The sequence below is a fragment of the Vollenhovia emeryi genome, unplaced genomic scaffold, assembly GCF_000949405.1.
Source record: "Vollenhovia emeryi isolate VEMERY1.0 unplaced genomic scaffold, V.emery_V1.0 DF939125.1, whole genome shotgun sequence".
Classification (NCBI taxonomy): domain Eukaryota; kingdom Metazoa; phylum Arthropoda; class Insecta; order Hymenoptera; family Formicidae; genus Vollenhovia; species Vollenhovia emeryi.
This window is the reverse complement of record NW_011967241.1, coordinates 1,827,456-1,843,792: the sequence shown is the minus strand read 5'-3', so window position 1 is coordinate 1,843,792 and position 16,337 is coordinate 1,827,456. Positions and strand designations below refer to the sequence as shown.

General features: G+C 37.0%; 3 protein-coding genes and 1 non-coding gene across 6 annotated transcripts in view; 2 read left to right on the top strand and 2 right to left on the bottom strand.

Annotated features, from left to right (window-relative positions):
- LOC105569249 (TNF receptor-associated factor 6-like) overlaps nucleotides 1–3,972 on the top strand; it is an 8,190-nt gene extending 4,218 nt beyond the window's left edge. The window contains exons 4-5 of the mRNA XM_012025557.1: nucleotides 2,459–2,706; nucleotides 3,572–3,972. Coding sequence (XP_011880947.1) covers nucleotides 2,459–2,706; nucleotides 3,572–3,823 — 500 coding nt within the window. The 3' untranslated portion in view covers nucleotides 3,824–3,972. The remainder of the gene's footprint in view (nucleotides 1–2,458; nucleotides 2,707–3,571) is intronic.
- A 40-nt stretch (nucleotides 3,973–4,012) lies between these two features.
- On the bottom strand, nucleotides 4,013–8,046 carry LOC105569250. The gene is made up of 4 exons (XM_012025558.1): nucleotides 7,720–8,046; nucleotides 5,467–5,544; nucleotides 5,065–5,158; nucleotides 4,013–4,874 (listed from the first exon to the last, which is right to left on the bottom strand). Exons 1-4 carry the CDS (start codon nucleotides 7,723–7,725, stop codon nucleotides 4,621–4,623), a joined length of 432 nt encoding a protein of 143 aa, XP_011880948.1. The 5' UTR covers nucleotides 7,726–8,046; the 3' UTR covers nucleotides 4,013–4,620.
- A 1,629-nt stretch (nucleotides 8,047–9,675) lies between these two features.
- Nucleotides 9,676–12,824, bottom strand: LOC105569239 (ribose-5-phosphate isomerase). Of its 3 annotated transcripts, none has more exons than XM_012025530.1 (7): nucleotides 12,635–12,824; nucleotides 12,501–12,561; nucleotides 12,117–12,232; nucleotides 11,906–12,039; nucleotides 11,666–11,807; nucleotides 11,438–11,591; nucleotides 9,676–9,885 (listed from the first exon to the last, which is right to left on the bottom strand). In XM_012025530.1, exons 1-7 carry the CDS (start codon nucleotides 12,764–12,766, stop codon nucleotides 9,764–9,766), a joined length of 861 nt encoding a protein of 286 aa, XP_011880920.1. In that variant the 5' UTR covers nucleotides 12,767–12,824; the 3' UTR covers nucleotides 9,676–9,763. The 3 variants fall into 3 exon arrangements, with proteins under 3 accessions (XP_011880920.1, XP_011880922.1, XP_011880921.1); XM_012025532.1 differs by lacking the exon at nucleotides 12,635–12,824 and adding an exon at nucleotides 12,381–12,439; XM_012025531.1 differs by lacking the exon at nucleotides 9,676–9,885 and having other exon boundaries at nucleotides 10,986–11,591; nucleotides 12,635–12,820.
- Nucleotides 10,679–10,751, top strand: Trnak-uuu. Its single transcript has one exon. It is a non-coding gene; the product is annotated as a tRNA-Lys (tRNA).
- Nucleotides 12,825–16,337: the final 3,513 nt, after the last annotated feature.

Below are 16,337 nucleotides of genomic sequence, written 5' to 3'. Positions count from 1 at the left end.
AAAAATTCTTCGCTCTCCATCACCTACGAGGACCAAAGCGATAAATATCCCGAAAGTCGGGAGGTCAAAACCGACGTCTTATACCTCGGACGTGGCGTACCTCTTGGAAATTATGTCGAGTAAATTTATCGGCAATACGCAGAAGTTCGCGGCACGAGTGGGTATCCGCGAACGCCCGGATACCCAAGCAATTTGATGGATCTAATTGGTGTTCGAGAAATCCGCAACACATATCTTGAATTTCTGCTAATTGAAGAATGCACGCTGCTGGAAGGAGAGTTTGAACATTCGCTTCTTCGACGATAATGTGAGAAGTGTAACAGAAGTCTACGATTAACTCCATAGCCATTTCGTCTATGTCGCGTATCGTTACTTCAGTCTGTCTAGATTCCGCCAGCTCCCCAATAAACATTGCCCTGGAACAAACGAAGACGTAGAATTCGCTTCAAGATTACGCGCAACTTGTCGCGCGTGTTCCATTGGTTGTAGTAAAGAATCATCTTTGCTCTACTAACAAATCTACCGTGCTGTAACATCAAATTTTATTAGATATAATTACTAATCCTATGCAGCTTTGCGATTTGATTACTGCAACATACTTAGCAAACTGGCTGTCCGTATATTACGGCGGTAAATTTAGACTAGCAGGGTTTTTGGTTGTCATAGCAAATCTTTTTTTTCCGTGTTTCTTTCTGGCTCGTAGGAGAATGCATTTATTAACAGTACGTAATAGCATAGGCTAAAGTTAACTTTACCCTCTCAACTAAATACGGAGTAGTTCTTCAAGCAACCGGTGGGCCTGAAGTTCGCAAAACTTTGCAAGTGCCTTCGCTGCTGTACAACAGCCTATCTTGTATGTATGAATGAGATTAGTGAACTTGCTGGCGAAAGAACACTCATTTCACGACACTACAAGTGTTGTTAAGCTTTAATTAGCTGTACACATGTACGACAATCGAAAGGAAACTTCTATTTTAATATCTCTGCATTAATTAACATAACATGTGTGTACGTCGGTTCTAGGAAACAACGTTTATATATGTCGAAGCTAAAACGCATTCTAAATCTCTTTTATTGAAGTTTTAATTTCAAATAAATGACAATCTGTTGCAAATTTTAATAATCGCCATAAAATAATTAATTTTAAGTTTGAACAAACAAGTAATTCCTGTACAATCTGATCGAGCTGCAAAGTTCAATGTAGAAATAAGATAATTCTATTTTCAGTCACTTTCAACTTGAATAATGTTTAATTCATTTTCCAGAAGCTAAGGCTACGCAAAATACGACATTCTAGCTTCGTGTGTGTTGTCGCACGTGTGTATGTAAAATTCTATTCTGGAATAATGAGATCCGAAATATAACGCGGATGACGCGTGTAGAAGACTTGCATTTCTTGCATAATATGCATTGTTATACTTCATAACGTAAGCTAAGCATTTGTATGTAAGAGATCCGTGGTTTTATGTAAATGGATTCTGCGTTGAGGAGGGAGGGTAAGGTGAGAGTTCGCTTGTCCATGGGACGACAAAGCTGAAGCTTAGTCGGGATAAACATGATTCAAACAAAATGAATAGTGGAACGAAGTACCGAGATTTGTTTCGAGTTGCGGTAGGTACATGCTTAACTCCGTTGCGTTTAAATAGTAAAAGCTGCGCGTAATCCGCCGAGAAACTGGTAAAACTTATAATGCGACTGCCATTAAATTTGTGGTTGTATTATTTTATTTTATTTCATTTTAATTGTTAAAATACGCAATAAAGTATCAAATATTATATGGCAAATGTGGCAGCGCGTCAAAAATTTGGTTCACTTATTTGGCAGACTTATTTAAATGAATATTTAATACAGTAAATTATTAACAAAATAATTTTTAGTTTGACTGCGTAATATCTCATGTGACTTGATGGCCAATGCAAGATTTACACCAAATTAAATTAAAAGTAATACTTTATAATTCAAAGGAATAAAAGATATGAGAGCCAAGACAAGATGTTAGTGTCTAAATGATTTTAGTTTATAAATTTATTGCGAAAAATTTACCTCGGCCAGAGATTCAACCTGGACCTTCCTCTCGCTAAGTGGGCGTCGGATTAAATTGATGATACTTTCGAAGAAATTAAAAAATTAAAATCATGTAAACACGAACATCCTTGGCTCTTATATCCTTTATTCTTTTGAATTGTAACTTCACGTCAGAGCTTTATGAATTTTATTAATACTTTATAGTCCATAACTTACTTTGTCCTGATTTGGTTTTCAACTCTTCATTTATCTGCGTAATCAGCTAATTACTCGCGTAATGAATTATATCGAGAAAAGAGTTCCAGATGTTAAAGGATGCAATACCTGGCAACGGCAATCTATGTTTGTTGGAAATAAAAGTTACAGAAAATAATAGGCCAACGGAAGAAAACAATAAAAATTCCAAATTAACAAGAAATCATCCTTATTCCAGGCTCGGCGACAAGTGCGTTCGCCTATTACTGGCAGGTGAGCAACTTCAACGTGATGCTAGCAAGCTGGCAGACCGGCCGTTCGATGCGAAGCCTGACCTTTTACGCGGGTCGCAGCGGCTACGCGATGTATCTGAAAATCACTCCGAAATACTTTCCCGATGGCACGGTCTTCGTGGGTGTCGGATTAACCCGCGGCCGTTACGATTCCGCTCTCGCATGGCCGTTTCCTCACAGAATCCGCCTCGAGGTACGCACAGGGACACGATGAAGCCAAAGTTGGACGATCCTGGGGATAAAAGTCGGTAACCCCCCGAATAAGATAAAATTTTACAAGAGGTCCTCGAATCGTACGAGTAAATACAATTGCGAAGTACAAAGGAGGGCCCGTGGGCGACTCTTTAATCTGGAATGGGGAAAAGCATTGCGCCGGGACGTCGTATCGAATCCTCGTCGTCAGCTACTTATGAAAATTTCTCCAGACGTTTTCGGGACAGAAGAACCTTCCTAACGCGAAATCGAATGATTTCAAACGAAGTTAGAAAGTGACTATATGCGATCCCTTGCTGCTCGTATCCTATTACAAAAAAAAAAGAGATTCGATGTGCCATGGAACTGTTTTACGTCTCTATTTTATTATTCTTGGATAAATATAATATATTTTATAATATATGACCGGTAATATTAGATAATTTGAATGCTTCCACAAATAGATGTTTTTCCACCTCATTTTACGTTTTGCGTATTATCTACGATTTAAATCTTCGTATGCATTCCCTGTTACGTTTTTACGAAGTTTATTATTCAAGAATTAAGGAAACAAAAGGATATTAAAACTAATAAATTAATTATTAAGAAATAAAGATTAAACTTATTGAATTAATTGCACACTTTTTTTTACATTTACTCAATTTTTAATTTACAATAATAAAAAGTATATTGCTTTAACAATATATTTATGCAAAGAAACAAGCAGAGATAACACAGTCTCAGCGGTTTATTTTCCATTTAATTAGATTTAATATTTCTCGTATTGTGTTATTAATAAAATGCGACGTCGGGTATTTATTTATACATATATAAATAATTGATATCGATGTAATGCGACTCGACAGGTATTAGATCAGTCATTGAGAGGCGTGCGTGAGGACCGACGGTCTCGAATTTGGGATCCGGCTACACTTTGCACAGAAGATTTCTGGGGTAGACCCGCAGGTGCGGCAGATAATCCGGAGTGCGTCGGACTGAGTATTCCCAGGCGTGTAATTCTATCAAAATCATTATCAATATCGTCCCAACGATATTCAGGAAACGCCAGGTACATGTGGAACGGAAGTGTACTAATCAAACTTCTCGTTTATCTGTAGACTATCTAAGGTAACTGTGTAACTATCAGCGTTACAATGCTGATAGTCCTGCAATATTGCTACAAACAGCATTGCTAATACTTTTGCCTCTGTTATCAAGCACACTATGTATCGTAATTTCTCATTAAAAAAAACGAGAAAGAGCAAAATGAATAAAGTCATTGTCTTGCGTATTAATTAACTAGAGAACAGATTTTATAGAATTTATTGAATACAATATTCAGATCCAATTTAACAGCCATTCAAAAAATATGTAAATTTAAAAATGTACTGTCGGCAAATTAATTGAAATGTCGGGAGGATAAGGTATGTACAAATAAATGCATAATCGTCAAAGTGCTCCTGCAAATAAATGAATATTTCTAATCTAATTCTAGCTAACACCAATATTATACTGATTACATTTTTTTTTATATGCTTCTTTCGTGAATAATACATTCGTAGCGATAAAATTCTCGGAAGTTATTACCTAAAATAAAATAACATATAATTGTACAATATTCTCATTTCAATTTAGATATTTTTCAATTACTTTCCGGGACGGAAAAAACGAAAATAATCAAGACATGGGCACCGCAAAGTGGACGCGAGGAAATACGACTGCGAAACAAGCTTCAATTAAAACGGTGTAATCTCATTAACACAATTCTCATACAATATTTAATTAGAATTATAGATAAGTAACATTCAATTAGAATTGTAGATAAACAATTGTCGACACGCAATACGCATTTAAAGATAACTCCATCTGTTACAAATTCTGGCGGTGCCCATGCATCACGCTACGTCCATCAAAATTAACTTTCCGTAGTGTCGCGTAGAGGCGTTTGACCCGAGAGATAAATCCACGGCGTTTGTTGTAACCGATAATCAAACTCCTCGCGATTCATCGCTTTCCAAACGTTTTGCTTGGCCGCATTCAACAGTGCCCTGTACAGAGAAACCGGAAGCTGAACGTTGTCGCTCGTCACTTCAAGATCCTGCAAGTTCCGCAGAGTGAAAGGTCCTCTCTTTTTCATTCTTCTCTCTTCCGCAATAAATCTGCCGCATCCTGCGAGACACCAAAAATACTTTATCGATTCCTAAAAAGCTTAAAATCATATATGTCGTACAATGCCTTACGACCTATTCAGTACAAATGTTTTTACAAAGATTGAAAAATGTTCAGTTTTTAAAAAATATTTGAAATTATCTGTGGAGATTATTGTTAATCGCTAATAAAGGTAAAAATTATCTCTTACCCGTGAAAGCATTGCAAAATGGTCTCTTCGACTTGATTGTTTTGTCCGTTTTTAAGGCATTTAGAAGCTGCCGTTCGAACTGTAAAAGTGAATTCTGCCCACCCACTTCCATTAGGATCATTTTTATCTTTCCAAAATGTGAGAAATTCGGTTGATATTTGGCTTATTAAATTTGTACAGAAAATAATCCTCTTATTGTTAATCCATTGTATTTACATAAAACAGAATCGTACATGAGAGATTTTTTTCGTATTAGTCGTTCAATTATTGATTTAAAAAAACGAACGTTTACAAAAATAGATATTTTTGTGGTTACAAGTTTACAAGTTATACGCAGTTAAAAGATTAAAAAACGCTCTCGGGTAAATTGGGTAAATGATGCATTGAAATTGACAATTTTACCTTGTCTCTTGAAATCTCAGTATTTGCCACCTTCAACAGGCACATCCAAGCCAGAGTGCAGCAAAGATATTTAGTAATCTGCGTAACGAAATAAGGAATTAACAGACACAAAGCTATTTCGACATTTTTCGTAACGGTGTTACGAATGATGTGATAAAAATAATAGCTGACAGGCGAACGCTGTGATCCTGTACGAACGGTTTACAACAAATGTTCGCGTTACATAAGCGTTGTACAGAATGCATAGAGCCGGCGTTTAAGCTGCTTAAACATTCAAGATCAGTATTATATTATGGTTAATTAACAATTAGTGAAGTCGTTACGTTATTTGGAACGCTATACGAAATGCATTCGATTTGATTCAATTAACTTAGCGGAGATAATCGATATAACGATTCCGCGCATCGCATCTATTAACATTTCTTTTAATGTAATACGTTTCGCAGAAAATTTCAATTGGTTTGCATAATGTGAGAGTAAAAAAAACAGGATTTACATCATCATTCACTTAATATGCAGTTGTTCTTGTAAAAACAATCGGTAACATTTGTTATATCCCGGCACCGGCACCCACAGGTTAAATCTGTAATTTTTTATTATTGTAACATGTTCGTAATGTATGCATTTAATTTCAATATTTGCGTATTTTCTTAAGTCAAGAGTGAATTTTAACATATAAATTTATTAGGGAAAGTTTACATACCACTGTTTGTCACATTTAAATATTAAATGTATTAGTAGATGTACTGTAGGCCACAAATTAAATTTCTTTTATTTAAAGTAGAGCTTTTGCAAATTATGTAAAAAATTTAGTTTTGCTATCTATATTCAAATTTAAAAATTATTTTGCACTTGGAACTTGATATAATGTCATGTTTCGTTTATTAAAATTATTAATTGGTAATTAAATGTTCTGCATGTATTTGTAATATTTGATTGATATAAAAAGAAATCAATTTTTCGTTAGCACTTATAAATTTATAAGTAATTAAATTTAATGTGGAAGCCATGGCTCGACGAGGGGCTTTGGCGCTAGCGTAATAATAATAATAACTTAAATTTAATATTTTTAAAAATTATACTTATTATTAATACTTTTGTTAATGAAACATCCTTCAGAAATAATCTGTAAATAATTTACTGCGAAAAATATTATCTCAGCCAGGATTCGAACTCGAGCTTCTCTACTATTTTAATTACAAATCTTTAAATTTATTAATATGTATCTATGCAATCTTAATAATAGCAATCAAAATAATTAAGTATGTTCCAGCCAAGATCTCTCATTTTATAAATGCGTGATCTAAATCTGTATGTACGTAGCATTTAATAAAACGTTTCCACAGTTGATGAATATTTCATCATAAGAATTCTTTTTAAACTGAACAAGTGACAAATAAAAACGGGCTTTAAAAGTTCAACGCGGTTGACGATGCGTAAGCTAACATTATATCGATCTTTAATAATTAATATTACATAATTATAAATCGGACGTTTAGGCTCCGCTTTAAGCCGTCTTTTGATTTCGCTCATATAATAAACTATGATCATTAGCCGAGTTTTACTTGAATTTCCTCGCGGAAAATTACGTTCCTTTTAGACAGCCAAATTTTAGTTACTTATTTCTCGCCAGAACGAGAGATCATTGTAATTTAATCGTTACCATTGCCGAAGGTGGTTTAAAGCGGAATCGAAATGTCCGATTCACATATCCTTTTAATTATTAAAAAACAATAAAACGTTAACTTACGCACCGTCAATCGCGTTGAACTCTCACAACACCTTTTTACTTGTCACTTATCATTTGTTATCCAATTCTTTTTCAATTATTTTATGATATAAAAATATTACTTTCTACATAATAATTAAATATAATAAAATATTTCGCAATGTCTTTATAAATCGATATAAATATACGCAAGATGTTGTGGTGGTTAATTTAAAATATTTTTGAAACACATACATGTATGTATCAAAAGTGTGAAGTTCAAAAGTGGCGACGTGTACTAGATAAAATTGATCTCGATCACTGCATAAACATTTTAAATCAATTTTACTTTCTACATACTTCATACAGTTATTATTAAAAAAAATATATATATATGTACACACACACACATACAGTACGGTGCATTGATTCAATTCGGGTAATAATTAGGGATGGACAAAAATTACTCGATTATTTAAACATAGATGCTTTTTGACAATACGACCCGAAGCGAATTAATGCACCGCAATGTACACACAACCAACCTTCATATCGCGATCTTCTTTTCGAGCGGTTTATAGGACCTGCGGACTCCTCAAGACGCACCCCTGAAGCGGCACCACCTCAGAAGAAGTTACGTTCTCGATCAAATGTCGAAACGGGATACGCGTTCGTACGCCAAAGGACAGTCGCGCACGGTTGAAGCCGTGGCTTCTCCCTCTCGTTTGAGGGGTGAAATCGCGCGGTCGCTCTTCAAATACAATCCCCGCCAATCCCCTCCTCGTTGTGGTAAGTATCACGGGGTGGATGCAAGCGCTTGGAGAACGCATGACCGCAAGGGCGCGGACGGCGATCATATTTTACACCTGAAAAAAACCCTTCTTCGCCGAGGGCACGTTCCAGATCTACGATTTTCTCAGCGACTTACACATCCGGTTTAACTCTCTCCCGAGAGACTATCTTTTTTTTCCATTGTTAAATCTTGCTAGGCGGGGATGCAAACAGGAAACACTCTGCGTGGGTGCGCGGTCGAAGATTTTTATTTTGTTTTACTTTTAATAAAAAAGATGAACGATAGCACACAATTTATTAATAACCATTATATCAATAATGGTTATTCTATAACTATCAGAATATCAATTTCTCTCTCTCTCTCCCCCCACACATACATTTTATCTGTTAAACTTCAAACTTAATTCAAAAGAAAATTCATTTTTTAACTTTAATACACTTAATTTTAATCGTATAAATTTTTATTTAACACGAACTTTAATGCATTTAAATCAATCGTATAAATCAGTCACTTAATTATAAGACATCACTTCCTTATTTAGAATCATTTCTTAATATTTTCTAATATGTGTAAACATGTAGAATTATAAATAGCAGCGAAATTTTTATTTTTGGAAGACAAAATTATTTCTTCGTTACACACACACACACACACAAGAGTTTGCATAATCTAACTCTAACTGTTCGCTATAGATTATAGTCGAACACTGATTCCGTGACTGTTCGTAGAGTATGCATCTTATGCAGATCTAATAATTCATGTTGTCCCTTAAGATTCGCGGATCATAAGTTATCATAGGTCACGGGATTTAACAGTTTAAGTCTCAATGGCATATTGACGTAGCAACGCATCCCAACTATTTTATTGCGTACCGCCCGCGAGAGAATTCTCGTTCTCGCACTTCGTTACGATATTGTACTAATTGGTTACAGATTTCAAAACGATACAAAATATCCAAATCCATTACAGTACAATGACGATTTGATTGATATTTTTCACGTAAAAATTGTAGCATAGTCCATAGCAGATTTTATTGCGCTTTAAAAGCACGAAATAAAAATTGACATATGTGTACAGCGTCGATTATTGAGATCACAGGGATGTCCATTGTTTCTCAAGAAATATAATTATTTTCGATCATTTCAAAGTTACATTATTACACAAAATCTTATATCGTTGAAATATTATTTTTCTGATTTTTTAATGCAATAAACTTGTAAGAGTTAGATCTTCGTTAGATCTCTAATATGTTTTGCACGACAAATTTTTATTAGCGCAAGCATTTGATAAGATAGAATGATTTCTTTTGATAATATTCGATAGAGATGCATATTAGATTTTCTGACCAGGAATTTAGAAATAATATGTAACAATTATTATAAGTAACTCTTAGATGTGCATGAATTTGGATAGTCGTTGTATGTGAAACTGTGCTGCGACATTTGGCAATCACAAGTGCAAATTAAAGATGAAAGAGATATCCGATATCGCAGTGGCAAATAGTTAAAATAAATGCTTCGCTTTTCAGTTTTCACAGGTGGAAGATGAGGTAATATATATTATAAATACCTCCTTCTAGCGCTCGACGTGGACATGATTTATCGTGTACTTACGTACAACAAACGAGAGCCTGGACTCTATGCAAAGAGAAGTCGAAAGCGATGGTATTGGAATTGGGGATTAGTGTCGATTAAACCGATGCCAAGAAGCGAAGTATGGCAGGTCGGCCGATAAGAGTCTCCGTGTAAAAATCATAGGAAAAACAGCTGGCGTTAAGTACTTACACCATTCTCACATCAGGACCCGCTGAGTTGATTAGGTCGTTCAACCTGGTCAGCCAGTAGCTGTTCACGTTCTTCTTTTCTTTTTTTCCTTCGCTCAACGTATTCACCGTCAACAAAATTTTCAGTAAAATTGCCTGAAAAGATGTTAAAATATGTAGGTTCACAAAAATACAACTAAGAAAATTTTATGTATTTTAGTAATATAAAAGAAACCAAGTTTTTTTTAGCGGCCAACCGAAGGCACCCCAGTCAGAAATGACTCGTCGGTCGACATCGAAACGACGTCATATCGACATCGAAACCGTCATATTGACGTCGATTCGACGTCGTTTCGACATCGATCTACGAGTCAATTCTGACTGGGACTGTTTAACCTTTTATAGAAGTCAATAAACTAATTTAAGGGAAGATCTTTGAAATGGTCATTTTCTGATTCTAATGCTTTCTATGGCGATCTTTTAGGGGTATTTTATTGGCGCTAAATTAACGATGCGGAATAGTAAATCCGCTCATAGCTACTGGATGATAGTTCACTTATGAATAAGAGATGTGCCATATACATATGCAAAATGTATAGCCGTCGCATAAGAGAAAAAACAGATACGTTTATAGCGGTCCAGATTTTATACGAATGCACCCAACATGGTGATTCTTAAAAGCATTCGATGCAAATCAATTTCTCAAAAAGTAGACGAAAAGAACAAGAGAATGTTAACACGTATTAATTTTTTAAATACTTATCTTCTAAGAAAACAATTAATTTTTTAAACTTTACAAGATATGAACAGAAAGAGATAGAACACGTATTATCATTTATTATAAAATATTAATTATTTATATTTTAATATACAATTCATATATATACATATATACAAATTATCAATTAAGTGAGATACAGTACAATATTAAGCCTGAAGTCTCGTAGTCGCCCGGATAGCTCAGTCGGTAGAGCATCAGACTTTTAATCTGAGGGTCCAGGGTTCGAGTCCCTGTTCGGGCGAGTTTTTTTTTTGTAAGACGAGAAATTTTTTTTAGACACAGACATATTAACCGTTAATAATAATTCAATGAATTTGAATGTACCGAATTTATTTTTGGATTTATCCATTTTTTTATATAAATACTAAACATACTATAGTTGGTGTACTGTAGATTCTTTGTTTATGAAACTAAACTTACTTAAAATTGTGAAATTATACGTGCATAAACATAAAAAATATTTAAAATAATATAAAATCTAAATAAGGTTTTTTATTTGTATAATTCTTATTTGTACATATTTATATATTTATTTTTATGGCTGTACTTCGAGATGAACGCTTTGTATTGTACATTTCACATGTAAAAATTCACTTACTATTTACACTTTAACTAAATTATAAGTTTTATATAATAGTAAGTAAAAAAGCGTATAAATGTGTATATATACGTATATATATTGCATACATAGCAAACGGGAATGTAAAAAATGTATAAAAAAACTGCAATGATAAAGTGATTTCATTCTGACGCAAAATGAAAAGCAAGGTCGCAAAAACGGGTTATCTAGAATCTTGATCTGACAGTATTATCCATAGGTTATCGGACAGTTGCGCTCAACAACGTAATTCACGCGCATTAACGCTTTCCATTCAATTTCAGAAAGTTCAATTTACTTTTGCTCCTTTATACTGCCGTCCAACATACCAAAGAAAACTTTCTCAGCCATATTCAAGAATAAACCAGTCTCTACGACTCCGGGTATCAAAGATATTTCATTGTTAGTTTTGTCCAAGCACGTTAGGTCTTGAGGAAAATGCCAATCCAGAATAAAGTTACCATTGTCTGTCACTACTGGACCCTGTACAAATAATATATAAATTATATTAGTCATATGTTCCTTAATATTAATCTCGACAACGAAAATATAATTACAGCTTTCGCGACTGCCATTCTGATCTTAACAGTTCCCCCATAGCTGTTTTCAATTCTACGCTGAACTGGTACATACGCCATAGGAATCACTTCGATAGGAATCCCCTTCTTGTAATGCTCGCCAAGCCTTTGTGAAATTTTTCTATGACACGAGGAAAAATGGACGAAATTACTTAATCTCTGTGTCGCAACGACACAGACTGCAACAAGTTCAGTAGCAATAGACACGCTGATACCCACGTATAGTCTGCTATGATAATAAGCCGCTTGGCACAGGAAGCGACAATTTTTTCTTGCAACAAACACCCTCCTCCACCTTTGATGAGGTTCAGGTTGGCATCGACTTCATCCGCTCCATCAATTGCGCAATCCAGCTGTGTGCATATTAGATAGCGTTAGTAAAAATATACAATAAGAAATACGACATAGAAAATGACTATTAAAACATTACCTGCGGATGAGTTTCCAAGTCACCCAAGGTTAAATGATTATCTAGTATAAGTTGACGGGCTTGAAACGATGTGGGAACGCAGATAACACTGAGACCTTCTTCTTTAACACGTTCGGCTGAAAATCATACATAGGAAATTATCCTTTTATACATTGCATGGGTAGAGTTGTCTTTTCCTTGCATTTCGCAGCGTTTTGAACTTCATAAGGAGAACTATGATTTCTTTTAAAACAACGTATAACTTTTCAATAACTTTTATCTCACTTTTCATGGATCTCCATGCTGAGGTAACTGACTGAACGTGCAACGTTCCAAGTGCGCATCTTTAATGAAAATCATTTGCAATTACAGGGCACAATTGTAAATATTAAATATCGCTATTACCAAGTCTCTGAACGGCGTAAACGACGGTGGACCCGCTGCCGATCCCGACGGCGGTGTTGTTCTGGAAGACAAGTGTTGATATAACCTCGACAGGCAAGCGACAGTCGCGGTTTCTCTCAAGTGAATCAATTTACCTGGACGTATTCGTTGACGGCTTTGTAAGCCGCATTTTTCTTGGCGTTCTCCAACGGATTCCCGTTCATTCTCGATGAGCTCCCCGGAGCACTGTACAGCGACCTGACCGCCCGTGCCAGCGAGCGGATCATGTGCCATGTGCGCGCGAAACGCTATCTATTGTAAGATAAGGTGATTTCGTAGAATCTCCCTTCTCTCTGGGCGGGCGTCTCAACCAACTCGACCACCGAGGCACAAATCTTCATTATAAAAATTGCCAGATACGGCCAATAAAAATCACTCATGCTGTTAATTACTGCTGGCGACTTTTAAGAATATTCCTACTAGTCTTAAAAATGTTAAAGTTCCTTTCCTTTTTATATAAGAAGAAACGTCGAAGCTTCTAAGAATAACGCAATAATACAATTGCGAATGATAAGTTACAAATATTTTATAAGAAGAAACGCCAAAGCTTCTAAGAATAAACGCAATAATACAATTGTGAACGATAAATTACAAATAATGGTAAAATTAATATGAAAGAGAAAAACAATACAATGATAAAAATGAAAACGCCCGGTTTCGCTGCGGGTGAAGTACAGATTGAATCACGGGGATTCTCTTTCGTCGAAACGTAGACGCTGAAGACTATTTCCTCCGAGCGCGTTCCAGGGAGGGAGAGCCAGCACACACGGGTCTTTGATTGAATTTCCATTATATTCAGCGTCAGAGGCGTATAACGCAAGATACACAACCAAACACAATTTACATTTCGACAATCATTATGTATAAGACTTCACTTCGATTCTCCCTATTGGTACTTGCAATTAGCAGTAATGCTCGTCGATAGCTTGCCGCTTCCAGTTTATATCAACGCATCCTCTCTCTCTCTCCTCTTTCTCTCACGCTCATTCACACGCTCTCACTTTCGCGCATTGGTATGTAGCAGGACTGGTGGTTTCCTTCGAAGGCTTCGGCATTCGAACTTTCGAAGCTTCGAAGTGATTCGAAGCTTCGAGGCCTCGAATCCTCGAAGTTGTCAAAAGTAACAGCCCTGGTGTGTAGGTTCGCGTAGTGTCGATCGATCGAAAAGTCAAGTAAAAATCCGCGAAGAATTCCCCCTCAATTGCGACGACTCGTCCTCAATAGTTCTGAGCGAGTCCCCTGAGCTCGAGACGTCCTCTCCTCGCGTTCCAAGTTTTGCGCCCGAGGAAAAAGCCTCGTGGAGCCTCGACGGTGAGGTAGCTCGCCGATCATCGGAGAATTTATTTCCTCCGTTCGCTAATCAAGCCTCTTCCCCGAGAAATGACACGATCAGTTGACGCTCCTCTTGTCGACAAAATCATAAGTTCCCTCCGGCGTCGCCGGATCCGAGTATTCGAGTATCAGGCGTCGCGTAGTAGATGATCCTGGATGTGACAAAACGTGCAAACTCTAATTAGCATCACCGTCGTCTGTCGCACATCTCTGCCTTGCGCGACGCAACTAGAACACCGGTGATCTTCTTTTGTGCTTCGTGTATTGGGAGAACAGATTCTCCGGGTGAGGATCTCTTCGAGATTCTTCTTCTTTTATTCCTCTGCATGTTCATCGCACCCCGTTTCTTCAGAAGAGCAACGCAATGGCGAACTTGCAGCTGGAATTTTCTTGGGGGGGATAGCAACTATCATCGGCGCGTACTCTCTCCTTTCTACCTTTTATACATTTACTACACATGCGGCTTCACTAGCGTCTATGAAGATTCTTCCTTAAATCGTGCATATCGCTTGCCTCTCTTCTTTTGACTACGGCTCGTGAGGGGAAACACGCTACTGAAATCAATCGGACGTAATTGAAACCCTTAACGGCAATGCGTTTTAATCAGAATGGAAATCGGCATAATTTCTCGAGTTCGGGTCTTGACAAATCTCTCTCTGATTCTTCGAGACAATAGCACTGCTACAAACCCCTCACCACGCGACGAGAGATCGAACTCCACCGAAATTACGCCCATCTCCGCACTCCAATGTTAATCAATCGACAGCGGGGCCAAATCGTGAACGAGAGTCGTGGATTATCGAAAGATTGACGCTTTATCAGACATTTTATTATATTTATATTGGAATTCCGGTCCGTGACACGAATTACAGCGAAATAGATGATACAAGACAATGAAAGGACTTCCTTCACAATGCGAAGATCAAGGACGAAATCTACGAGGGTGAAACTTCGACAAACGTTTGAAGAACTCCAGAATTTCGTATATGTACTTCGTGTCCAAGTATCTCGCTCTTGATCATGAGCCTGTCCGGCTGAAAGCGGATAAGTTTCTGTCTCTTACAATTACGCCTCGTTACAGAGTCTGCGGCTTGAAGCCGAACGAGACCGTTTTGAAAGCGGGACAAAGTGTCACGTTGACATGCCAAAACGAAAAAGACTCGATATTCTCTCTTCGCGAGATCGTTCCCTGTTCTATCCGTTTATAAAAGAGCGATATCCGGTAATCGCATTGCAACGAATTCGATTGGCGCGTCACCCCAGGAAACACCGACTAACGGCACGCATAACAATGAATACTATAATTTCCTACTCAACAATGCAACTGCCCTAGTAGCACAGTGCATTAGCTGAACATTGGCCCAATATTTCATTGTATTGGACCAATGTTTAACCAATAGTTGGTCACTGCACTGTGCTACTAGGGTAGGGTGTTACGTACAACACTTGTAATATTACATTTATATTGTTGAGAGTGGAAAATTATAACATTGATGTTATGTAACTGTCAGTTGGTGTCCACTGGGACGGTCCACGATGATGGATCTACGATCCTCTCTCCGAGTACCGAATCACATCGTCTGTTTTTACACGCGGCCGTTGACGCGAGGAAAAATTACTCGTTTATATGTATACGCTATGTACATTATTCCTGCTCTTGGTATCTCGCGTGCAGGCGTGCCGTGAGACATTCGCTAATTCGTAATGTTATTAGACGAGCGAGACGTCCGCGAAGTCACTTGCATCCAAAGAAGACAAAACGAAACGCGAGGAAGATAACTGCATTTTCTTCTTCCGTTCGAACGAATCACTTTAACGAAGAGGACATGTAGGCACACAAGAACAGACATTCTTATGTCTTTACAGTACAATAATTGTCGCGAGAGCGATTACACTCGATCTCCACTCGACATGCGCGCAACAACGACATGCTACAACGACATTCCGTTTTGAAATCATCGATAATTGTCTAATATGTTACAATCGGGCCGCCACGTCGGACCGTGGGTCTAGACAAGCCTTAAGACTATTATATTCGATCAATATTCGTTAAGAAATGGTAATAAGAGCGCAATACAATCAGAGTAAATTATCGAGATTTAACAGAATCCACCGAGTGTTCGCTCTTTAAACTCTATCTTCCGCTGCTTCATTTTCTTTCTTTTTTAGTTAACACATCACACCATCTTTTACCACCTACCACGACTGCGTCATTACTTGAGATTTGCCTCAGCACGTGCGCAAACATAATTATGTGACGCGTGTTCAGGAAATGCTAGCACGCATCCCCGTAAAAACCAACCAAGTTACATCAACATTATAATTTCCCACTCAACAATACAAATGTAACATGTGTTGCACATAAATTAAATTAAGTAGGAAATTACGTAACATCAATAATATCGATGTTATGTAACTGCTAGGTGGTGCTTACTGGGATACAAATACGTGCACATCTGCCTTTCT

What these genes read in the sequence shown, in the direction of transcription:
- LOC105569250 (XM_012025558.1), bottom strand. An exon ending in CTGAGATTTCAAGAGACAAG is followed by an intron (nt 5,159 to 5,466) that starts GTAAAATTGTCA and finishes GTGGGTGGGCAG; the next exon opens with AATTCACTTTTACAGTTCGA. An exon ending in ATTTTGCAATGCTTTCACGG is followed by an intron (nt 4,875 to 5,064) that starts GTAAGAGATAAT and finishes GGTGTCTCGCAG; the next exon opens with GATGCGGCAGATTTATTGCG.
- LOC105569239 (XM_012025530.1), bottom strand. Translation starts at nt 12,766, where the DNA reads ATGATCCGCTCGCTGGCACGGGCGGTCAGGTCGCTGTACAGTGCTCCG. An exon ending in CCGTCAACGAATACGTCCAG is followed by an intron (nt 12,562 to 12,634) that starts GTAAATTGATTC and finishes CTTGTCTTCCAG; the next exon opens with AACAACACCGCCGTCGGGAT. An exon ending in ACTTGGAAACTCATCCGCAG is followed by an intron (nt 12,040 to 12,116) that starts GTAATGTTTTAA and finishes ATATGCACACAG; the next exon opens with CTGGATTGCGCAATTGATGG.